The following is a 23,611-nucleotide window of genomic DNA, read 5'->3' on the forward strand; positions in this document are numbered from 1 at the left end:
ACTTATTCGAGGGAGCAGCGAACCAAGTAAGTGAGCAGCCCGAGTTGCGGTCGCTCGTCCCTCTGCTCGTGGGATGCTTAACCTAACAACGGTTATTGTTCGGTTGACCAGCTGGAGCCGATAGCTCTATCATAGAATCTCTAGATTGAGTTGAAGAGTGTAGAGCCCATATGGTGGAAACACGATTACTCTCCGAACCGCACCAGTGGAAGTTGTCCATACAGTGCTGTATCCGTACGCTTGGAGATACTTCGACTTGGTGCGTACTATGACGGGCCGTCGATACAGCCCATGTTTGCAGCAAGGGTTAGGTAAATGAGTATATTGAAAACAAGTAAGAAATCCCAAACACGGTGAACATATGTTGTGATCATTGATCACTGAGCAAACATGTTTGGCTGGTGGGACGGGTGTCATCGTTTGCAAGTCCACTACAAATCATGTTGGTCAAGATGAACTACTGCTGCAATCGGTCGTTAAAGCCTGCATAAGACTGACCCAGCGTCGAGTAGAAAACCCTAGGACCAACCAGGACCATGGGGCTAAGTCTGCGGGTTGTTCATGGCTCTCAAATTCCAAGGGGGTCGATTTAGCTTGAGCGCTCCTGGTAGATATTTGAGTGTCGTTTCACTCCGTCTGAAAACATAGGATGTACATTTCCGATTACCGTATTTGCTCTCCTAATTCATATCGTAGAAAACGTACGCAGAATACGGCCATATTTTTCACGAAAGAGACTTAAAATGAACAAAACTCTAGTACAATTTCAAGAATCTGTGGTGTGATCTCAAATACATGTACGTACGCATGAAACGCAGTCAAACCCGAGGAGATCTTTTGCGCGGGTAAGATAATAGTATTATCTTTAAAAGTAGAAAACTACCCCGTTGATTTCAGTGAAATCAGCGGAGTAGTTTTGTACTTTTTCATGCTTAGCATAAGTTTCTCTATTGGTTTCATGTTTATACTAACTTCTTGTACTTTTAAATATGCATTAACATACATATCTTTATGAAGCACTACATGTAGTACCTAACAACTGGCAACATCGGCTATCGCTATCGTCTGTTTGTCAAACAAGCGATTTAAGAAAAAAAGTCACTGCTTGCTTTAATCGAATGTATTCAACTGTACATATTGAGCATTACCATATGAGAATATAAAAGTTAGCCAGGTACAGTATCGAGTTGAGCTACTGACCGCATACCGACGTGCTCTGCGCCTCAAGGAGCCGCATGTTTAAGACAATTCGACGTTTTGTCGCCTACATAATAAAGTAGTCTGAGCTATAATAGACAGTTTGGGAACAGACTAAAGTTGTGCCAAGGATTCACGAGAAATCCAACAACATAAAAAACGCAAACTGACGCTGAGTGTGCAATAAGCAAGGAGATGCACATGTCATCGAATGCCCCGCGGTTGACTCCACAGCTCACTTATTTCCAATTTTTCCAGCTAAGCTGCAATGCAGTTCTCCCGACTATTTGCGCTAGCGGTCATAGCCATTCAAGCCTCGGCAACAGCCAAGACTACCGCCAAGACCCGGCTCAATGGCTGGTACAAATGCTCCGAGTACACCTTTTCCGACGAAGGGAGCTCCGGTGGTCAGTACGCCGAGTGCGCTACCTTCATTGCGCCACTGTGCTACCCTGGTATCTGCAAGACGCCGCAGTTTGCCGACCCGACAATCGACGTCTTCGTGAAGCGCATGCCAGCGACCAATGGCGACCCTAAGACCGCTACGAATGTTTGGCTCCTGCCAGGTGGTCCGAGCTCCTCGACTTCATGTACGTGACATTCTGAGTTCCGTCCGTTTGAATCACCTGCCTAACTCCGCTGTCGTTTTCAGTGGAGCCTTCGATGGTTAGCTTGCTCGCTGAGCTCAATGGGACAGCGAACATCTATACGATGGACTACCGCGGAATTGGTCGCAGTACGTTTTTGGACTGCGTTGCAGCGCAGGCTGCTACCACCGGGTCACCGAATGGTAGAGAGTTCGACACATCCGAAGTCCCAGCCTGCGCTCAAGAACTACAAAACAAGTACGGCGATCTCGTCGCGTTCTCGGTCACCAGTTCTGCCACTGACATGGTGACATTCATCTCGAAGTACACAAACGACGCCAATACCATTGTGTACGGCACCAGCTACGGAACCATAGTTGTGGAGCGCGTGATTCATTTGAACCCCCCAAAGGTAACGGGGTACGTCTTAGACGGCGTCGCAGCCACATCGGGAGCACCAGAGGACAAATCCTTTTACATGTCAAAGCGGGATGTTGACTTCGGTATAGTGGGTGACCGTTTCTTGGAGCTGTGCTCGCAGGATGTTACCTGCAGTAGCCACTTCAAAAAGCCAAATACGCTGCCTACAACACTTCGAGGCTTGGTGACCGACTTCGACAAAGATCCAAACTCGACATGTGCGGCGCTATTGAAGGACGTGAAAAATTTCGGCGAGCTGCCACCATCGGCTACACTGACGCTTACACTCGGTACAATGTTGATGGACGCGGAGATGCGGAAACTCATTCCTCCAGTGGTTTACCGTCTGAACCGCTGCGAGGCTCAGGACGCCGACGTTCTGAGCCAATTCATATATTACTTCAACGCAAACGTTGATGCGCCAACCCAAGATGACGGATTGTTCTCTCTGCTTCTCGCCGATCTCATCACGTACTCGGAGATGTATGAACACCCGCATCCCTCAACAGCTGAAATGGATAAGCGGTTTAAGAACGCTCTGGTAACTGCTGGTGCATTCTCTCAGTCTGCAGGATATTGTGCCTATTCCAAGGAAAGATCTCCGGCGTGCGATGAATTCAACGTCGGCAACTATGCTGCACACAGCATTACCTACAAACGCGACAAGTACTGGAACAAGACTGCCACAATCCCCCGCCAGGCCAGCGTACTGCTCCTGAGCAGCAAGCTTGACGCTCAGACATTGCACGAGTATGCCGAAACGATGCTGGAAACGCTAGACGGGAACGCAAAGGAGCTGGTTACGTTCAACACTTCCACTCACGGTGTGCTGGTGTGGACCCCGATGGATTCTGGTAGTGAGTTGTCTCCAACTTGCGGCGTCAAGATACTCGCATCGTATGTCAGTAACAAGGGCAAACTCAAGGGCCTGGACAAGTCTTGCGTCGACGAAATGCCCAAGTTCAATCTGACGCTCTCAGCGGACAACCTGGCCATGTACTTCAGTACTGACGACGTGTACGATGGTGCCTTCAACTCAAGTCTGAGTTACTACCCCCAGTGACCTTTACTATCATTGGGATATGCGAAAGCATGGTATCCTTGTAGATATCTCTCGTTGAACACGTGAAGCCAACAGGAATGCACCGAGGTGTTCCATCTGAAGTACATGTACTTCGATGTTGGAACAGTTTGACAATCAAATCCACAATACTTGTGTGCATACCATCGGGCTTGTAAAGTTCCCCATTCTTCATGCAAAGGTCGTCGATGATTTATCTTGCAGACAAAATCATTTGTCATTTGTGGGACAGCACATGCGCAGGATGGCAGACATGGCGGTATTTGAGAATGCCGATAGTGACAGGAAAAATATGAGGAACGGGTCGTTCTGATCAAAACTCTTGAATTCGACACCCTCAACAGCTGCAAAGGCACATGCCAGGAAATCCACGACCACCTCAACGCCACTCGTATACCTCCCTGGTGCTCTCGCACAGGCCACTGGATTGTCTACCGAGCCATTTGAGTCGTCTGTTGACGACAACAAAGAAGGTGAAAGTAGCAACTAAACTGGAACTGCGGGTGGTTCTGGTAGAAGAAAAGAACAGCGACATCCATTCACTGCAAGTCTTCAACTGAGATGATTTGCAACCTCTGAGAAAGTTTTTCACAAATCAAAGGGTTCGTTACCATGAGAAAGAGAGATCAACGACTTCTCGAATCACTTCCTCTATAAAACAAAAAAGAAACCGCGATGCTGCTGGGTTTCACTCGCCTTTTCTTCGATGAACTTACTACGACTTCGCCTTGACGAACCTCCTAATAGACCGTCGGCATCAGCTTGCCTGCCACGAGAGAAGAAAAACAAAAAATATGGGTGAGTATGAGATCTACTCAAATAATATGTACGCGTTATCCCAATTACTTCGCTAACAAACGAATTTAGTATCCCTACATGTAAGCACGCGATCCACCGTTGCTATCTGAGGCTTCAAGAACAAACGTATTGTGGTCGTCATCATCCTTCGCTGAATTCTGCTCCTGCAAGTGCTTCCAGAACATGAACATCGCCAGCGGGTAGTGGAGCATCGCGATGATCATCAGGAAAAACGCCGTCTTCAGCGACGTGTCGTCCTTCTCGCCCAGAGGTTTGGCCTGCACGATCCACAGCACGAACGTCAGCATGGCCGTGAACGTGGCCACACCCGCCAGGAAGAAGCCGCCGCCAACCCACTTCTTGTCGCCTTTGCGGCACGTGATGGCGCCCACAATCGAGATGATGGCCATCAGACCGTTCGACATGCTCATGCCGCCGAACGTCATGGTGGCAAAGCCCATTAAGCCGCACGACTTGTCCAGAAACTTGTTGAACTGCTCCGCATCCATACCCGCGGCAGTGGCCAGCACCGTCGCGTATGCCAATTGCTCAGCGTCGCTCACGTCGCCGGCCTTGCTGTAGCCTTCGCACGTGGCATATTGCGAGTACTTGGCCCACACCGTCTCGTTGATGACAGACAGGTCGTCGTACCCGGAGCCGAACTTGTAGTAGAAGCAGTGGTCGAGCGCGGTGGTCGAGTTGCTGAGCTCGCTGTCGATGCAGAAGCTCATGAGGCCGGCCTTAAAATTGGTGCTGGCGACTTGGTTCGTGAGTGCCGAGTTAACGGTGGAGTTGACTGTCCACATGGGCAGTATCATGGCGACGGCGTTGTAGAGCGTGCCGATGGTGATCATGGCGATGGCGCCGTAGCCGTGCTTGGAGATCGCCATGCTTGTTGGCTGGTAAATGTGAGACTGTGCGTTTTGGTGCGCGCACCATCGCGGTATAATTCGCGGAAGTACCCTACATGCTGTTCTCATGAAATAAACTTTTGCGTCCCCGTGCAACGCGTAAGCGTGTCGACCATCAGATGACCTTTTCGTCATGAACGCTCCACCAGAAGAGAATCCAGCCGGGAACTGAAGGTTGATTATCGCACGTGCGAGGAACCAAAGTAGTGGTAAACTGTTCATATTGTATAACGTAAAGTGCCAATACAATATCCATGGGACCTGACACCTCGAACATCACGAATCATCTACTACTGAAGGCCAAGCACCGCTAGATGGCAACAACATGCTGCCTACTAATTAATCGCTGGACACCTTGCAAGCATATCTATGCAATTATACAAGACGAAGCTAGCCATCGAAAAAAAAAAACTGTCAACTTAATGTTCATGCGATGCCGCGTTGTGTTGACAAGGGGTCTATCTACACTAAACTAAACTGGCAGACGCAGCACTACCATACCGCGGAGTCTCAACTCCCTTGAACGTCGTGTGGTCCTCCTCCAACTCCTTAAGCGCCTCCTGCTGCTGCTTCAAGTACTTCCAGAACAGGGACATCGCAACGGGGTAGTGCAGCATCGCGATGATCATCAGGAAGAACGAGGCCTTGAACGACGCGTCGTCCTCCTTGCCCAGAGGCTTCGACTGCACCACCCACAACACGAACGTCAGCATGGCCGTGAAGCACGCCACGCTCGCCAGGAAAAAGCCGCCGCCGACCCACTTCTTGTCGCCCTTGCGGCACGTGATGGCGCCCACGATCGAGATAATCGCCATCAGACCGTTCGACATGCTCATGCCGCCGAACGTCATGGTGGCCGTGCCCAGCAGACTGCACGACTTGTCCAGGAACTTGTCAAATTGCTCCGCATCCATGCCGGCGGCAGTGGCCAGCACCGTCGCGTATGCCAACTGCTCGGCGTCGCTCACGTCTCCCGCATTGCTGTACGCCTTGCACACGCCGTCGGACGAGTACTTGGACCAGACCGCGCTGTTGAGCACCGACAGGTCGTCGTACGATGAGCCGAACTTGTAGTAGAAGCAGTGGTCGAGCGTGGTGGTGGCGGCGCTGGTGTTCGTGAGCTCGCTGTCGACACAGAACCCCAGGAGGCCGGCCTTGAAGTTGGTGCTCGACACTTGCGACGACAGCGCCGCGTTGACCGTCTTGTTGGCGCTCCACATGGGCAGGATGAAGGCGACGGCATTGTAGAGAGTAGCAATGATGATCATGGAAATGGCTCCAAAGGCGAACTTGTTAAACGCCATTGTGCAGATGTGTTTGTGTGGTAAGGTTAGCTGCCTGTTCGGATTGAGTGAAGTCAAGTTGCTTGCTCGCTGTGAAGCAAATGTAAGAATGAGTTGGCGGCGGTGGCACCGCGAAACGATATAGGTGATTGATTATCTTCTTGTGGGAGCTTCCCCTGATCACTTCGATTTGTGACAGGGCTTGCCTGGATGGCTTCAAATGCAGTGGTGGTCGGGTGAGGTCTAACAATCTAAAATCGAGTTTAGGAGGTAATCCAGAGTGACCTTTGCACTACCGTGAACACCTGCCTCCCGATCCTAAGTCGTTGCGCGGTCGTCAGCGCCCTACTCATGTACTTCCACGTGCAGACTATTAAATAGGCTCGACAGATTGGCTTGGCGAAATGACCAGGCCCTATCCTTACAAAAGCCTCGATGTAATGCGATGTACTGTACTGTTTCCATTGCGCGTTGCCTCTGCTACCTGTAACAGCGACCACCGATCACTGGTAGAGTCTGAGTGGTAGGGTTTGCTTTGCTATTACTGCAGTGCACGCTCTGCTGGGGGGCTGTGCGGAGGGTAAACACCAAGATTTTATGCGATCGGGATCGAAACGCCCACTTTCTAGCGCGGTACATTGCGGGGCCGGTTCAGCAAGCGCTGAAGTGCATGTATATACTTTAGGTCTCTGCACGTTATGATGCCTGTTCAACATTTTTCTTCGCTTGAGCTAGAAACCTCAGCCGGTCGGTCGGTAACCCGCGCCCCGAGTTTTAGCACCAGAGCGCGTGCTGCTTTGCTAATAGCAATTTTCTATCGTGGGAGACCTCCGAGCGATGCCATGCAGCGTTGGGAGCGGCGGATCTCATCGTTGAGCCAAGTTTACCTGCCGCTTCGATCGCGAAACCAAAACCAAAATCCAGCCTGCCAACGATTACGCGGTGCGCAAGTTCCCCTGCTCCGTGGTAATCTTTCCAAAAATAACGTATAGTACCATATGGATACATTTCTGTGAGCGACATTACTGTATTTATTTGATATACTACGTTACATTTCAGGCGCGACAAATTACGGTACTACTGTATGTAGTCTACAAAAGTAAGTAAGTAGCAACTATTAATATCGCCGCACAATGAAACCGGGTCATGGGCTTGTTGCCGCACGACCGATGCATGAGGCATCGCGCCAACAGCAAGACAGCGTTCGGTTTCAATTCATTCACACACTCTATCATTTGAACAGAACAGTAGATGCTATATAGCTCACGTGTTGCTGACATCAGGTCAGCCATGACCGTATCCCGCTAAACGTACTCTTTCCAATCACGTCAAAAAGCAATCTTGGGTATCAAATCAATGCATCCATATTACAGTCTTATCCAAAAGCTTACGTTAAACTAGGCTAGCAGGGACACCACTGACAGGAGTCTCGGCGCCCGAGTACGTCGTGTGGTCCTCCTCCAATTCCTTAAGCGCCTCCTGCTGCTGCTTCAAGTACTTCCAGAACAGGGACATCGCAACGGGGTAGTGCAGCATCGCGATGATCATCAGGAAGAACGAGGCCTTGAACGACGCGTCGTCCTCCTTGCCCAGAGGCTTCGACTGCACCACCCACAACACGAACGTCAGCATGGCCGTGAAGCACGCCACGCTCGCCAGGAAAAAGCCGCCGCCGACCCACTTCTTGTCGCCCTTGCGGCACGTGATGGCGCCCACGATCGAGATAATCGCCATCAGACCGTTCGACATGCTCATGCCGCCGAACGTCATGGTGGCCGTGCCCAGCAGACTGCACGACTTGTCCAGGAACTTGTCAAATTGCTCCGCATCCATGCCGGCGGCAGTGGCCAGCACCGTCGCGTATGCCAACTGCTCGGCGTCGCTCACGTCTCCCGCATTGCTGTACGCCTTGCACACGCCGTCGGACGAGTACTTGGACCAGACCGCGCTGTTGAGCACCGACAGGTCGTCGTACGATGAGCCGAACTTGTAGTAGAAGCAGTGGTCGAGCGTGGTGGTGGCGGCGCTGGTGTTCGTGAGCTCGCTGTCGACACAGAACCCCAGGAGGCCGGCCTTGAAGTTGGTGCTCGACACTTGCGACGACAGCGCCGCGTTGACCGTCTTGTTGGCGCTCCACATGGGCAGGATGAAGGCGACGGCATTGTAGAGAGTAGCAATGATGATCATGGAAATGGCTCCAAAGGCGAACTTGTTAAACGCCATTGTGCAGATGTGTTTGTGTGGTAAGGTTAGCTGCCTGTTCGGATTGAGTGAAGTCAAGTTGCTTGCTCGCTGTGAAGCAAATGTAAGAATGAGTTGGCGGCGGTGGCACCGCGAAACGATATAGGTGATTGATTATCTTCTTGTGGGAGCTTCCCCTGATCACTTCGATTTGTGACAGGGCTTGCCTGGATGGCTTCAAATGCAGTGGTGGTCGGGTGAGGTCTAACAATCTAAAATCGAGTTTAGGAGGTAATCCAGAGTGACCTTTGCACTACCGTGAACACCTGCCTCCCGATCCTAAGTCGTTGCGCGGTCGTCAGCGCCCTACTCATGTACTTCCACGTGCAGACTATTAAATAGGCTCGACAGATTGGCTTGGCGAAATGACCAGGCCCTATCCTTACAAAAGCCTCGATGTAATGCGATGTACTGTACTGTTTCCATTGCGCGTTGCCTCTGCTACCTGTAACAGCGACCACCGATCACTGGTAGAGTCTGAGTGGTAGGGTTTGCTTTGCTATTACTGCAGTGCACGCTCTGCTGGGGGGCTGTGCGGAGGGTAAACACCAAGATTTTATGCGATCGGGATCGAAACGCCCACTTTCTAGCGCGGTACATTGCGGGGCCGGTTCAGCAAGCGCTGAAGTGCATGTATATACTTTAGGTCTCTGCACGTTATGATGCCTGTTCAACATTTTTCTTCGCTTGAGCTAGAAACCTCAGCCGGTCGGTCGGTAACCCGCGCCCCGAGTTTTAGCACCAGAGCGCGTGCTGCTTTGCTAATAGCAATTTTCTATCGTGGGAGACCTCCGAGCGATGCCATGCAGCGTTGGGAGCGGCGGATCTCATCGTTGAGCCAAGTTTACCTGCCGCTTCGATCGCGAAACCAAAACCAAAATCCAGCCTGCCAACGATTACGCGGTGCGCAAGTTCCCCTGCTCCGTTGTAATCTTTCCAAAAATAACGTATAGTACCATATGGATACATTTCTGTGAGCGACATTACTGTATTTATTTGATATACTACGTTACATTTCAGGCGCGACAAATTACGGTACTACTGTATGTAGTCTACAAAAGTAAGTAAGTAGCAACTATTAATATCGCCGCACAATGAAACCGGGTCATGGGCTTGTTGCCGCACGACCGATGCATGAGGCATCGCGCCAACAGCAAGACAGCGTTCGGTTTCAATTCATTCACACACTCTATCATTTGAACAGAACAGTAGATGCTATATAGCTCACGTGTTGCTGACATCAGGTCAGCCATGACCGTATCCCGCTAAACGTACTCTTTCCAATCACGTCAAAAGCAATCTTGGGTATCAAATCAATGCATCCATATTACAGTCTTATCCAAAAGCTTACGTTAAACTAGGCTAGCAGGGACACCACTGACAGGAGTCTCGGCGCCCGAGTACGTCGTGTGGTCCTCCTCCAATTCCTTAAGCGCCTCCTGCTGCTGCTTCAAGTACTTCCAGAACAGGGACATCGCAACGGGGTAGTGCAGCATCGCGATGATCATCAGGAAGAACGAGGCCTTGAACGACGCGTCGTCCTCCTTGCCCAGAGGCTTCGACTGCACCACCCACAACACGAACGTCAGCATGGCCGTGAAGCACGCCACGCTCGCCAGGAAAAAGCCGCCGCCGACCCACTTCTTGTCGCCCTTGCGGCACGTGATGGCGCCCACGATCGAGATAATCGCCATCAGACCGTTCGACATGCTCATGCCGCCGAACGTCATGGTGGCCGTGCCCAGCAGACTGCACGACTTGTCCAGGAACTTGTCAAATTGCTCCGCATCCATGCCGGCGGCAGTGGCCAGCACCGTCGCGTATGCCAACTGCTCGGCGTCGCTCACGTCTCCCGCATTGCTGTACGCCTTGCACACGCCGTCGGACGAGTACTTGGACCAGACCGCGCTGTTGAGCACCGACAGGTCGTCGTACGATGAGCCGAACTTGTAGTAGAAGCAGTGGTCGAGCGTGGTGGTGGCGGCGCTGGTGTTCGTGAGCTCGCTGTCGACACAGAACCCCAGGAGGCCGGCCTTGAAGTTGGTGCTCGACACTTGCGACGACAGCGCCGCGTTGACCGTCTTGTTGGCGCTCCACATGGGCAGGATGAAGGCGACGGCATTGTAGAGAGTAGCAATGATGATCATGGAAATGGCTCCAAAGGCGAACTTGTTAAACGCCATTGTGCAGATGTGTTTGTGTGGTAAGGTTAGCTGCCTGTTCGGATTGAGTGAAGTCAAGTTGCTTGCTCGCTGTGAAGCAAATGTAAGAATGAGTTGGCGGCGGTGGCACCGCGAAACGATATAGGTGATTGATTATCTTCTTGTGGGAGCTTCCCCTGATCACTTCGATTTGTGACAGGGCTTGCCTGGATGGCTTCAAATGCAGTGGTGGTCGGGTGAGGTCTAACAATCTAAAATCGAGTTTAGGAGGTAATCCAGAGTGACCTTTGCACTACCGTGAACACCTGCCTCCCGATCCTAAGTCGTTGCGCGGTCGTCAGCGCCCTACTCATGTACTTCCACGTGCAGACTATTAAATAGGCTCGACAGATTGGCTTGGCGAAATGACCAGGCCCTATCCTTACAAAAGCCTCGATGTAATGCGATGTACTGTACTGTTTCCATTGCGCGTTGCCTCTGCTACCTGTAACAGCGACCACCGATCACTGGTAGAGTCTGAGTGGTAGGGTTTGCTTTGCTATTACTGCAGTGCACGCTCTGCTGGGGGGCTGTGCGGAGGGTAAACACCAAGATTTTATGCGATCGGGATCGAAACGCCCACTTTCTAGCGCGGTACATTGCGGGGCCGGTTCAGCAAGCGCTGAAGTGCATGTATATACTTTAGGTCTCTGCACGTTATGATGCCTGTTCAACATTTTTCTTCGCTTGAGCTAGAAACCTCAGCCGGTCGGTCGGTAACCCGCGCCCCGAGTTTTAGCACCAGAGCGCGTGCTGCTTTGCTAATAGCAATTTTCTATCGTGGGAGACCTCCGAGCGATGCCATGCAGCGTTGGGAGCGGCGGGTCTCATCGTTGAGCCAAGTTTACCTGCCGCTTCGATCGCGAAACCAAAACCAAAATCCAGCCTGCCAACGATTACGCGGTGCGCAAGTTCCCCTGCTCCCTGGTAATCTTTCCAAAAATAACGTATAGTACCATATGGATACATTTCTGTGAGCGACATTACTGTATTTATTTGATATACTACGTTACATTTCAGGCGCGACAAATTACGGTACTACTGTATGTAGTCTACAAAAGTAAGTAAGTAGCAACTATTAATATCGCCGCACAATGAAACCGGGTCATGGGCTTGTTGCCGCACGACCGATGCATGAGGCATCGCGCCAACAGCAAGACAGCGTTCGGTTTCAATTCATTCACACACTCTATCATTTGAACAGAACAGTAGATGCTATATAGCTCACGTGTTGCTGACATCAGGTCAGCCATGACCGTATCCCGCTAAACGTACTCTTTCCAATCACGTCAAAAAGCAATCTTGGGTATCAAATCAATGCATCCATATTACAGTCTTATCCAAAAGCTTACGTTAAACTAGGCTAGCAGGGACACCACTGACAGGAGTCTCGGCGCCCGAGTACGTCGTGTGGTCCTCCTCCAATTCCTTAAGCGCCTCCTGCTGCTGCTTCAAGTACTTCCAGAACAGGGACATCGCAACGGGGTAGTGCAGCATCGCGATGATCATCAGGAAGAACGAGGCCTTGAACGACGCGTCGTCCTCCTTGCCCAGAGGCTTCGACTGCACCACCCACAACACGAACGTCAGCATGGCCGTGAAGCACGCCACGCTCGCCAGGAAAAAGCCGCCGCCGACCCACTTCTTGTCGCCCTTGCGGCACGTGATGGCGCCCACGATCGAGATAATCGCCATCAGACCGTTCGACATGCTCATGCCGCCGAACGTCATGGTGGCCGTGCCCAGCAGACTGCACGACTTGTCCAGGAACTTGTCAAATTGCTCCGCATCCATGCCGGCGGCAGTGGCCAGCACCGTCGCGTATGCCAACTGCTCGGCGTCGCTCACGTCTCCCGCATTGCTGTACGCCTTGCACACGCCGTCGGACGAGTACTTGGACCAGACCGCGCTGTTGAGCACCGACAGGTCGTCGTACGATGAGCCGAACTTGTAGTAGAAGCAGTGGTCGAGCGTGGTGGTGGCGGCGCTGGTGTTCGTGAGCTCGCTGTCGACACAGAACCCCAGGAGGCCGGCCTTGAAGTTGGTGCTCGACACTTGCGACGACAGCGCCGCGTTGACCGTCTTGTTGGCGCTCCACATGGGCAGGATGAAGGCGACGGCATTGTAGAGAGTAGCAATGATGATCATGGAAATGGCTCCAAAGGCGAACTTGTTAAACGCCATTGTGCAGATGTGTTTGTGTGGTAAGGTTAGCTGCCTGTTCGGATTGAGTGAAGTCAAGTTGCTTGCTCGCTGTGAAGCAAATGTAAGAATGAGTTGGCGGCGGTGGCACCGCGAAACGATATAGGTGATTGATTATCTTCTTGTGGGAGCTTCCCCTGATCACTTCGATTTGTGACAGGGCTTGCCTGGATGGCTTCAAATGCAGTGGTGGTCGGGTGAGGTCTAACAATCTAAAATCGAGTTTAGGAGGTAATCCAGAGTGACCTTTGCACTACCGTGAACACCTGCCTCCCGATCCTAAGTCGTTGCGCGGTCGTCAGCGCCCTACTCATGTACTTCCACGTGCAGACTATTAAATAGGCTCGACAGATTGGCTTGGCGAAATGACCAGGCCCTATCCTTACAAAAGCCTCGATGTAATGCGATGTACTGTACTGTTTCCATTGCGCGTTGCCTCTGCTACCTGTAACAGCGACCACCGATCACTGGTAGAGTCTGAGTGGTAGGGTTTGCTTTGCTATTACTGCAGTGCACGCTCTGCTGGGGGGCTGTGCGGAGGGTAAACACCAAGATTTTATGCGATCGGGATCGAAACGCCCACTTTCTAGCGCGGTACATTGCGGGGCCGGTTCAGCAAGCGCTGAAGTGCATGTATATACTTTAGGTCTCTGCACGTTATGATGCCTGTTCAACATTTTTCTTCGCTTGAGCTAGAAACCTCAGCCGGTCGGTCGGTAACCCGCGCCCCGAGTTTTAGCACCAGAGCGCGTGCTGCTTTGCTAATAGCAATTTTCTATCGTGGGAGACCTCCGAGCGATGCCATGCAGCGTTGGGAGCGGCGGATCTCATCGTTGAGCCAAGTTTACCTGCCGCTTCGATCGCGAAACCAAAACCAAAATCCAGCCTGCCAGCGATTACGCGGTGCGCAAGTTCCCCTGCTCCGTTGTAATCTTTCCAAAAATAACGTATAGTACCATATGGATACATTTCTGTGAGCGACATTACTGTATTTATTTGATATACTACGTTACATTTCAGGCGCGACAAATTACGGTACTACTGTATGTAGTCTACAAAAGTAAGTAAGTAGCAACTATTAATATCGCCGCACAATGAAACCGGGTCATGGGCTTGTTGCCGCACGACCGATGCATGAGGCATCGCGCCAACAGCAAGACAGCGTTCGGTTTCAATTCATTCACACACTCTATCATTTGAACAGAACAGTAGATGCTATATAGCTCACGTGTTGCTGACATCAGGTCAGCCATGACCGTATCCCGCTAAACGTACTCTTTCCAATCACGTCAAAAAGCAATCTTGGGTATCAAATCAATGCATCCATATTACAGTCTTATCCAAAAGCTTACGTTAAACTAGGCTAGCAGGGACACCACTGACAGGAGTCTCGGCGCCCGAGTACGTCGTGTGGTCCTCCTCCAATTCCTTAAGCGCCTCCTGCTGCTGCTTCAAGTACTTCCAGAACAGGGACATCGCAACGGGGTAGTGCAGCATCGCGATGATCATCAGGAAGAACGAGGCCTTGAACGACGCGTCGTCCTCCTTGCCCAGAGGCTTCGACTGCACCACCCACAACACGAACGTCAGCATGGCCGTGAAGCACGCCACGCTCGCCAGGAAAAAGCCGCCGCCGACCCACTTCTTGTCGCCCTTGCGGCACGTGATGGCGCCCACGATCGAGATAATCGCCATCAGACCGTTCGACATGCTCATGCCGCCGAACGTCATGGTGGCCGTGCCCAGCAGACTGCACGACTTGTCCAGGAACTTGTCAAATTGCTCCGCATCCATGCCGGCGGCAGTGGCCAGCACCGTCGCGTATGCCAACTGCTCGGCGTCGCTCACGTCTCCCGCATTGCTGTACGCCTTGCACACGCCGTCGGACGAGTACTTGGACCAGACCGCGCTGTTGAGCACCGACAGGTCGTCGTACGATGAGCCGAACTTGTAGTAGAAGCAGTGGTCGAGCGTGGTGGTGGCGGCGCTGGTGTTCGTGAGCTCGCTGTCGACACAGAACCCCAGGAGGCCGGCCTTGAAGTTGGTGCTCGACACTTGCGACGACAGCGCCGCGTTGACCGTCTTGTTGGCGCTCCACATGGGCAGGATGAAGGCGACGGCATTGTAGAGAGTAGCAATGATGATCATGGAAATGGCTCCGAACGCGAGCTTGTTAAACGGCATGACTCAAGAGTGCTAGCGTTTCTGTACTACGGTAGTTGTGTTGTATGTGTGGTGAGGACAGAATTTGCAAATGAGCCAATACGCCTTGGGTTTGGCTGGCAATGGCGATTTCAATGAGGTGCTGGCGGCTAGAGAATCCAGCGATAACTAAGCAATCGCTGGGTACCAGCGGATGGTCGTAAGCGAAGTGTGTGCCGTCTGTTCTCACGTACATGCACGTGCCATCCAGCATTGTGGTACAGTTGTACCGAATGTGTATGCTTATCTGCACCAATGTGGCTTTACGCGAACAGTAAACAAGGCCTTCAAAACATGATCGAGGCCGATTTCCTCCTTATCGACAGCCAGGGTTTTGCTGCATGCAATGGTAGTGAAAGATGTTACTTGCGCGAACATAGGAATCTACTGCGAACCTTGGCGCAATGTCTTCTTCACTACGCGCGTGTGGTCCCATCGGGACTCCCAACGCTTGTTTGCTGGCGATGACAGCCTCGGTGAGCGGCTGCTGCAACACAGAAAAATCCGTACAAGGCGGGATTGCGCTGACAAAGCGGTCGTTATTACGCCTGTAATCGCCCGCCCGCTCCTTTGAGATTTGTGTCGATAAAATGCAAGCTGGCTCGGTAAACTTTACCGCAAAGGCAGCTCCGCCAGCACGGGCGAACGCTAGATCAAACCACTCGTTTACCGATACAGAACAGCACTAGCGTAGCTTTGCTTTAAGATTGCAATGTACAGTAGTTAGCGATTTTAGCTTTTTAGCTTTCAAGTTACTTGATTTTGACAGGCACGAAAGGCATCATGATTGGGATTACAGCCCACGTCGATTCAGTACAGCCCGCCATAGATACAATAATCATCCTATTTTTAAATGCGCAAGTACTGTGCCTATTGTACTGATGAAAGGAAAATCTGAGGACTGGGGTGGTCAACACCTCTCCACCTCATTCCCCATTCTCCAATCTCTCAACTCACCGACAACACTTCCTGCAGATCTACAACCTTTGGAAAAAAAAAATGGCGATCTCCAAGCACGGCTACGGCGCCATCGCCATGATCACCATCGGCACGCTCTACAACGCCGTCGCCATGATACTGCCCATGTGGACAGTCAACTCCACCGTCAACTCGGCACTCACGAACCAAGTCGCCAGCACCAACTTCAAGGCCGGCCTCATGGGCTTCTGCATCGACAGCGAGCTCAGCAACTCGACCACCGCGCTCGACCACTGCTTCTACTACAAGTTCGGCTCCGGGTACGACGACCTGTCTGTCATCAACGAGACGGTGTGGGCCAAGTACTCGCAATACGCCACGTGCAAAGGCTACAGCAAGGCCGGCGACGTGAGCGACGCTGAGCAATTGGCATACGCGACGGTGCTGGCCACTGCCGCGGGTATGGATGCGGAGCAGTTCAACAAGTTTCTGGACAAGTCGTGCGGCTTAATGGGCTTTGCCACCATGACGTTCGGCGGCATGAGCATGTCGAACGGTCTGATGGCCATCATCTCGATCGTGGGCGCCATCACGTGCCGCAAGGGCGACAAGAAGTGGGTTGGCGGCGGCTTCTTCCTGGCGGGTGTGGCCACGTTCACGGCCATGCTGACGTTCGTGCTGTGGATCGTGCAGGCCAAACCGCTGGGCGAGAAGGACGACACGTCGCTGAAGACGGCGTTTTTCCTGATGATCATCGCGATGCTTCACTACCCGCTGGCGATGTTCATGTTCTGGAAGCACTTGCAGCTGGATGGAGGAAAGCACGGAGGATCGGTTGCGTAAGAAGCAGCTACAAGCAAACAATTAACCTGAAGTTTTGGGCCCCACACCCACAGCATACTTCTACGTAGCAGGTTAATCAATAAAGAAGCACGATGGAAGGCTGTACTTACACTCATAGTTTATTACGTCCACATGATAACTGCTACCTCAGCTCTTGACCCTGTATGCTGACACCTGAACATGGTCGACTCAGTTATTTGCAATGGTATATCCACGGATACTACGATCACGAAGCTTCGGACGCAGCATCGGCGACGCGTGGTTCGATCTTCAAGGAACGGGCGAAACACGACTCAGAGTCTATATACGGAACTGGTGAGCAAAGGTATTCCTAAGAGGGTGCAGCAAAGTCCAAGCGTTAGTCATGACACGAGCAGCATGGCATGTAGGCAGGGCTTACCAGCACCCGTTTGTCCGTCGGCAGTAAATACGGCGTCTTTTGGAAAGACAGTATCCTATGAATGAGGAAGCCGATGGAGCGGATTTTCTTGAAGTTGATCAGATCTCCTTCCACGCGATCCGGGAATTCTTGGAGCGCGATGACGTTTTGAATCACCACGCCCATGTACGGGATTAACGGTGGAGTTGCCTCCTTGGTGAATTTGTTCAGTGGGCGAGCACCCTTCTCCGTGAGCGGCACCAGCTCTTGCCACAAGTCGCGCGCTTGTGGAGGCAACCGGCCCCACGTTTTCTTTAACCGGAAAATTGATGAATCGTTCGCCGCATTCATGACTGCCATAAATCCGTCTAGATTTTGGAGAGGCGAGAGCAGCACACCAGCAACGCGAATAAAATAGGCAAGAATCTCGGCACGTTGGTCCACGTCGCCTCGCATCAGAATTTGGCTAACCACCCAAATGGAAATGTGATTATGCAGCAGCCGTAGGCGCTGGTACCCCGGTGTCTTCTCCGCGTTGCGTTTTGAGGCTAATACCTCGGACACTACGACATTAAAGACAGTGTTAGAATATGTTTGCTACGAAGTTGAGATCTGTCCGTAATTACCTTTAATCTTGCTGAAGAGGTAATGCTGCATCAATGTAATTTGCTGAGCAATGATGCTTGGGTCCAAATCCAAGATCCTGTCAAAAGGTAAGAAATGACGAGTTAACAAGAAGTGAAATATATAGTTCAACCCGCACCAACACGTACCAGAGTCTTGTCACACGCTGCTCCCCAGGGTAGTTACGACCCACGTTAACTCCTCTAGGTTGCCATGGTGTGATTGTAGTTGATCGCCCCTCGGGTGGTGGTTCGATGTTCTCTTCAGGTTTGACAACGAACGACTGTTTTGCCTCTCCGTTCATCCAAACACCTGCAAGCGACATTCGACGCCTCATCGCCTCTGTGATAATTTCCATACCCGTTGCGGCGGCGAACAAGTCGTCATCCAAGAACGCAAGATTGGGGTGCGCTTGTTTAGCAGTGCAGATAAACTGCTTCAGCGACTTATAATCGCTTTCACAGAATGAAAGCACCTGGAAATCTTGCATGCGGCTCGATTGACAAGCATCCACGAACTCAGGTAACAGAGACGAATTTAACCATTGTGCACACTGGGGGTCTTCTTTCCCTAAATCGTCCTGAAGGGGAACGACTTCACTGAAAAACTCCGCCACGTAATTGCAGACATCCATATCGCATTCCACACTATGCTTCAAAATTTCCACCAGTTTGTTGAGCGCACTCAACACCATCCGTCTCGCGTAAAATCCAGCTTCTGTTCCGATAGAATACCGTTTCCAAAGGATTTGCAGAATGTCGACCATTTCCTTGTAGTTATCTGCGCCTCCGTTGCTGGCGTAACCACAATACCAGATAAGCGCATTGAGCTCCTCCAGGCGGTAATTCTCAAACTGCAGCAACAGATCAGCAATTGCATCAAACGTCCCCGCAATGATCTCCTCTACGCCATCGTTCTCTTCTGTCACCAGATCCTTGATGCTCAAGGTCTTCCCAGACATATCCTTGCGCCCAGTTAGAGACATTGGAATATCAGGTTCCAGTTCGTCGACGTCCTCGTCTTCGTCATCGGAGTCGTCATTGTCATCACCCATTTCGCTGTAATCATCGATTATGGTAGCACAATCATCGCTGGACGCATTCTCGTCAGCAAGGGCATGAGAGGAGCGGTTAGCTTCAGCCATAGACACTGCCGATTGTCCGTATATGTCTCGCATTTCCGCACTCGAGTTGTCGCCCATTTTCGCAAGAAGACACGCGAACAGCTCATCGCATCCGTAAAGAGCAGCGTAATGCAAAGGTGTTCGATACAGCTCGCAAACAGCAGACATATCTGCACCACTTTGCACAAGGTAGTTCATCGTAGAAATGACGGAGGAGTTGTCCACATGAATGCTACTGCGCAGATCAACCGTCGTCTGGTGATGATGCTTGTGGTGGTGGTGGTTGTCCTCTCCCATAGGCGATGGCACTGACGGTGACATGGCAGCGATTTTTTCCATAGCCATACCGTGATCTTTAGCAACAGCGATCATTAGCGGTGTCAACCCTTCGCTTGTGCGAACATCAACACCGCAGCCGTTTTCAATCAGCAGCTGACATACACGTTGGCTTGCACTAGCTGCCGCAAAATGCAATGGGGTTTCTCCGTGCAGCGTCCGAATATCGACTTGAGCACCATAGTCTAGCAAACCCTCCACCACATTTGCGCGACCACTTTTTGCTGCAAGCGCGAGAGCGCTCATGCCGCGCTGCCAATTCCGTGCATTCAAGTCGATAGTGCTACCGGCGTCCATAATCGCGTCAATTCCACCGAGATATCCCCTCTCTGCTAGCAACATCACCGGAGTGTTGCCATATATGTCGACAGTATCAACAGGTGCTCCGTAGGCTAGCAATTTCTTAATGACAAGGACGGCCTTATCAGAGTCACTGAACGTGGCTGAACTCCCGTTTGCTGCTTTCGTCATGTCGCTAGATGATGTGCTCATCGTCGCGGGCATCATACAGGGAGAACCAACCATGTGCATCGCGCTACGTCCGAATTCGCCGATGGTCTTCACCTTTGCACCAACCTGAAGCATGTATGAAACGACATTGAAGTGTAGCGCACTAGCTGCAACGTGTAGCGGTGTGTTGCTTCCGCATTCGTGAGCGACATAATTCACATCTGCGCCGTTCCCGAGCAGCATTTGTACAGTGGACAGCACGCCACGCTGACACGCATGCATAAGCGCCACATTCCAGAGCGCTTTGTTGGAGGTCAGAATCTTGAAATAACTGCTTCCTGGGATGAATGCCAGTCTGTGGGGAGATGCAGACTCGAGCAGTAACTTCATAATGTCTTCGAACGGCCATAGAACCACATTTTGACCGTTTACCGTGACCAACACATAACCGCGTGTGATGATAGTTCCGACAGCTGAGTAACCATGGGGAGAGATATGCTCCACGATAGCGCCATATTTGTATGTCGGTTCCATTGCAAACTCCAATACACGCCGCCAATCACCATCAATCGATAGAGTGATCTGGTCCTTGAAAATATCCTCGAGTACTGCAGGGATACTCACGTTGCTGATGAAGTCGACTGCGTGCGTCAGAATGTTTAGCGACGTTTCATCATCAGTAGATTTACCGACGGCCCATGACCCGTTCAGCTCAGTCAGTAACGTCTTGAGTGAAATGAGGTTTTCCAGTCCGCTGTTCGAAAGCACATACGTAAAAATTGGTATGATATCGTCGGTCTCAAGCGGCTCCAGTTCGGCAATTGTATCATGCTCCTCCGCGTACGTGGACTGGATCTCCTTGATTGTGCTCGTGAGAACGTCGTACTTGGCTGCCGGTAGGTGGACATTGGCAATTTGTGCGAGAATCCTTGAGGCTTTCCGCCACTCCTTCCACGAGATCTGGTGCAGTGGGATATTGAAGTACATTTGATCTTTTCCTTGCAGCCACCGAACCTTGCGATTTATCGAGGACTCATCTTCATGGTATACGCGCCGTAAGTAAGAGTTAATATTGTCCTCCAGTGGAAGAAAGAGTACTTCTTCAACGTGGCGAGACACTGCTGAGCGCAAAATATCGAGCGACATCGGCAGCGCACTGGACTTCTTGTCAATAGTCCCGTTCGCATCAGCGTTGCCCGGATCCTTGAAAGCTGCCAAAATTCGAGCGCCATGGTCTTTAATAATTGACTCGGTGAGTGTTGCGTGAAATTCGCGGAACTTGCGCAGCGAACCTGAGCTTCGGCACTCGAAGGAGTTGGTGAAGCTCTTAAACTTGGCTGCTTCGGGAGATTTGCTTGTGTGAAGCACCCGCCGCAGTTCCGCTACGATACGGATACTGCGCGCGTCGATGGTGGTGGTGCGAATGCCCTTTGATCCCTCGCTAGATTGAAGCAAGCTGCCTGCAGCTGAAGTACCTAGCAGCGCCGCTGATGGCGGCATAGTGCTGCTACCGCCTCCTGACAGGCTCTGCAGCAGACACACCCAGGCGCTTGCGTCGTCGTCATTGGAGCCTGAACACACAAACGAAAAGTCCTCGCCGGCTACTTCAAAGCAGAACGGCCTCTTGGTCTCGTCCGGCTCGAGGAAGCGCACCGACAGCATGCCGTCCTGCAGGTGCATCTCTCCGCGCAGCTTGCCGAAGTTGCTCCCCTTGTAGTACTGCAGCGAGGCCCAGTACTCCCCGGTCGCGATGTTGGTCCGCTTGATCAGCACGAAGTACCGGCGCTTCCACGTTTTCCTGCATCAGCAGCAACAACAACACAAGTTTATCGCGTGAGTTCCTCCCAGCCAGTCGTCTCCATCCGCGCCGCAGCGCGCCACGTACATGACGTTGGCCTGCTTGTAGAGCCAGCCGCTGCGCACGAGCTCGCGGTCGATGCGCACGGACGCCGAGTTGCGGCGCGAGCCCTGCGAGTTGCTGCTCGAGTAGCTGCTGGCCAGCTCCGTGCTGCGCGCCGACATGCGCAGCAGCGTCTCCTGGTCGGGCACGCGCACGGCGCGGCCCGTGGGCACGCCGCGCCGCGCCGAGACGCGCCACGAGAACTTCTTGCCGCCCATGTGGCGGTGCGCGGCGCGCGCGTCCTCGGCGGTCTGCAGCACGGGCACGAAGTCGTCCTCCTCGGCGTCGTACTCGCCCACGACGACGCGCGCGCGGCCGGCGGCGGCGGCGGCGGCGGCGTCCTCGTCGTCGCTGGGCACGTCCACCTCGGCCTGGTCGGCGCCGTCCAGGCGGAAGCCGCTGCTGTCGCGCGCGGCCTCCAGCACGGGGATGTCGCCGTCCGACTCCCCGCGCCGCCTGGGCGCGGGCGCGCTCGACGCCGCGTGGGACGCGCGCAGCGGCGGCAGCGGCGGCGGCGCGCGCCGCGTCACGCGCACGGGCGGCGTCCCCACCTCGTCCATGAGGAAGGTGCTGAAGCTGAGCTGGCGGCCCGAGTCGGTGGCGGAGCGCTCCATGGGGTCGCGCGTGAGGGAGGCGGCGGCCGCGCGGTGCAAGTCCAGCGCGCTGCGGTCCATGCGCCGAGCGCCTGGGTGCGTGCGTGCGTGGGTCTTTTAACGCCGGGAAAAAGTGGGTTTTTAGGCGCGCGCGGCGGGAGAACAGCACGAGCCGGGCACGCGGAGAGAGCGCGGGGGGAGGCGCGCGAGATGCAGGCGGCGAGGACGCCCGGACGCTGCTACAGACGCAGATACGGCGCGCGCGGGGCCGCAGGTAGTGCGGAATCGAGCGCTTCGTTCCTCGCTTTCCGATTGGCGCGTTTTGGTGCCCGGCGGCGGGCGCTACAGACGCCGCGGCCGGAATACAGCAGGGCACTGTCTACTGGAATCGCGAGTTTATTGAATACCAGAGGGTAAATCGGTGGGAGCTTCTGTTGTTTCACGCAGACGACTAATAGACAGTATTGGATAGTGGAGGTTTACAGTCCAACTTTCGACTCGCTGTACTGGAAAGCCGCAGCATGCGGTACAGTCAGTTCTTGTCGGTGGCCATGGGGTCCGCAGGATGCTGCTGGCCTTAGTGCGACTGGCAGCGCCCGACGGCGCCGCTGGATGGAGGCGCCAGCGCGAGAGTCGCGCGGCAGACGAGGCTGCTTAACGCCGAACAAATCGCACGACGGACGCTCGCCGCGTTGTGGAGCACGTGTCGGGCTCGCACGCAGCCCCTCGCCGCGGCTCTGCCCTTGGCCGCCCGCGACGGCGCGAAGCTGCCTCAGCCCACGTCGGCGGCGATGAGGCGGCCGAGTGCAATTGAAGGAATGCACATGCACAGACACTAGTAGGTAGAGTTCATTCATGTCAAGCGGGTAAAGCGCTCTCGGTAGTCGGCATCCCACGGGTGTCAACCAATTCATGGAGTATCCCTCCCTCCCTTCAAGTTCAAGCTCTGGCTGCCTGCCTGCCCACCGAAACCGAATGACATGGCAGACATCCCAGCTGGCTGAGCTTCCGGCTGAGTCGTTACGCGGACACTTTCGCGACGGCCGGGCCCAAGTAATATGGCTGCATGCTGCAGTCGCGGTGGATAGTCTCTCTTGGGTTGACTTCAGTACTGCAGCTCTCCACCTGCTGACGCTGCATCTTGTGGCGGCGTCCACTGCGCGTCCTCACCAAGGGCATTACGTTGCCGTCTTCTGTCGGGCCCAGTTGGCGCTGACGAAAGCCGATAGAGACCCGAGGAGTGGGGATATCCGGCGGCTGCCATCTCACCTTGAGACGGACATGACTTTCCAATCCACCTTCGACATCGCATCCACCCCTCA

At 53.0% G+C, this 23,611-nt stretch overlaps 9 protein-coding genes across 12 annotated transcripts; 2 read left to right on the plus strand and 7 right to left on the minus strand.

Moving 5' to 3' along the window:
• Positions 1-1,465: 1,465 nt before the first annotated feature.
• IUM83_05027 (Serine protease family S33) lies at positions 1,466-3,267 on the plus strand (the record flags this gene model as incomplete). 2 transcript variants are annotated; one of them, XM_067929135.1, is made up of 2 exons in its annotated part: positions 1,466-1,787; positions 1,850-3,267. In XM_067929135.1, 2 exons carry the CDS (start codon positions 1,466-1,468, stop codon positions 3,265-3,267), a joined length of 1,740 nt encoding a protein of 579 aa, XP_067794788.1. The 2 variants fall into 2 exon arrangements, with proteins under 2 accessions (XP_067794788.1, XP_067794789.1); XM_067929136.1 differs by lacking the exon at positions 1,466-1,787 and having other exon boundaries at positions 1,861-3,267.
• A 669-nt stretch (positions 3,268-3,936) lies between these two features.
• IUM83_05028 (Uracil phosphoribosyltransferase) lies at positions 3,937-4,973 on the minus strand (the record flags this gene model as incomplete). The annotated part of the gene is made up of 2 exons (XM_067929137.1): positions 3,937-4,051; positions 4,162-4,973. The coding sequence occupies 2 exons, from the start codon at positions 4,971-4,973 to the stop codon at positions 3,937-3,939; spliced, it is 927 nt and encodes a 308-aa protein (XP_067794819.1).
• Positions 4,974-5,461: 488 nt separating this feature from the next.
• On the minus strand, positions 5,462-6,298 carry IUM83_05029 (the record flags this gene model as incomplete). Of its 2 annotated transcripts, XM_067929139.1 has the most annotated exons (2): positions 5,701-5,767; positions 5,841-6,298. In XM_067929139.1, 2 exons carry the CDS (start codon positions 6,296-6,298, stop codon positions 5,701-5,703), a joined length of 525 nt encoding a protein of 174 aa, XP_067794787.1. The 2 variants fall into 2 exon arrangements, with proteins under 2 accessions (XP_067794786.1, XP_067794787.1); XM_067929138.1 differs by having other exon boundaries at positions 5,462-6,298.
• A 1,371-nt stretch (positions 6,299-7,669) lies between these two features.
• IUM83_05030 (uncharacterized protein) lies at positions 7,670-8,500 on the minus strand (the record flags this gene model as incomplete). The annotated part of the gene is made up of 1 exon (XM_067929140.1): positions 7,670-8,500. The coding sequence occupies one exon, from the start codon at positions 8,498-8,500 to the stop codon at positions 7,670-7,672; it is 831 nt and encodes a 276-aa protein (XP_067794637.1).
• A 1,370-nt stretch (positions 8,501-9,870) lies between these two features.
• On the minus strand, positions 9,871-10,701 carry IUM83_05031 (uncharacterized protein; the record flags this gene model as incomplete). Its single annotated transcript, XM_067929141.1, has 1 exon — positions 9,871-10,701. One exon carries the CDS (start codon positions 10,699-10,701, stop codon positions 9,871-9,873), a length of 831 nt encoding a protein of 276 aa, XP_067794868.1.
• Positions 10,702-12,072: 1,371 nt separating this feature from the next.
• IUM83_05032 (uncharacterized protein) lies at positions 12,073-12,903 on the minus strand (the record flags this gene model as incomplete). The annotated part of the gene is made up of 1 exon (XM_067929142.1): positions 12,073-12,903. The coding sequence occupies one exon, from the start codon at positions 12,901-12,903 to the stop codon at positions 12,073-12,075; it is 831 nt and encodes a 276-aa protein (XP_067794638.1).
• A 1,371-nt stretch (positions 12,904-14,274) lies between these two features.
• IUM83_05033 (uncharacterized protein) lies at positions 14,275-15,105 on the minus strand (the record flags this gene model as incomplete). Its single annotated transcript, XM_067929143.1, has 1 exon — positions 14,275-15,105. The coding sequence occupies one exon, from the start codon at positions 15,103-15,105 to the stop codon at positions 14,275-14,277; it is 831 nt and encodes a 276-aa protein (XP_067794639.1).
• A 1,017-nt stretch (positions 15,106-16,122) lies between these two features.
• On the plus strand, positions 16,123-16,884 carry IUM83_05034 (Uracil phosphoribosyltransferase; the record flags this gene model as incomplete). Of its 2 annotated transcripts, XM_067929144.1 has the most annotated exons (2): positions 16,123-16,501; positions 16,587-16,603. In XM_067929144.1, 2 exons carry the CDS (start codon positions 16,123-16,125, stop codon positions 16,601-16,603), a joined length of 396 nt encoding a protein of 131 aa, XP_067794633.1. The 2 variants fall into 2 exon arrangements, with proteins under 2 accessions (XP_067794633.1, XP_067794634.1); XM_067929145.1 differs by having other exon boundaries at positions 16,123-16,884.
• A 226-nt stretch (positions 16,885-17,110) lies between these two features.
• Positions 17,111-22,370, minus strand: IUM83_05035 (putative ras-specific guanine nucleotide-releasing factor; the record flags this gene model as incomplete). The annotated part of the gene is made up of 6 exons (XM_067929146.1): positions 17,111-17,215; positions 17,285-17,826; positions 17,890-17,966; positions 18,037-19,363; positions 20,360-21,594; positions 21,682-22,370. 6 exons carry the CDS (start codon positions 22,368-22,370, stop codon positions 17,111-17,113), a joined length of 3,975 nt encoding a protein of 1,324 aa, XP_067794635.1.
• Positions 22,371-23,611: the final 1,241 nt, after the last annotated feature.

The sequence above is a fragment of the Phytophthora cinnamomi genome (assembly GCF_018691715.1).
Source record: "Phytophthora cinnamomi strain GKB4 chromosome Unknown Contig23, whole genome shotgun sequence".
Lineage (NCBI taxonomy): Eukaryota > Oomycota > Peronosporomycetes > Peronosporales > Peronosporaceae > Phytophthora > Phytophthora cinnamomi.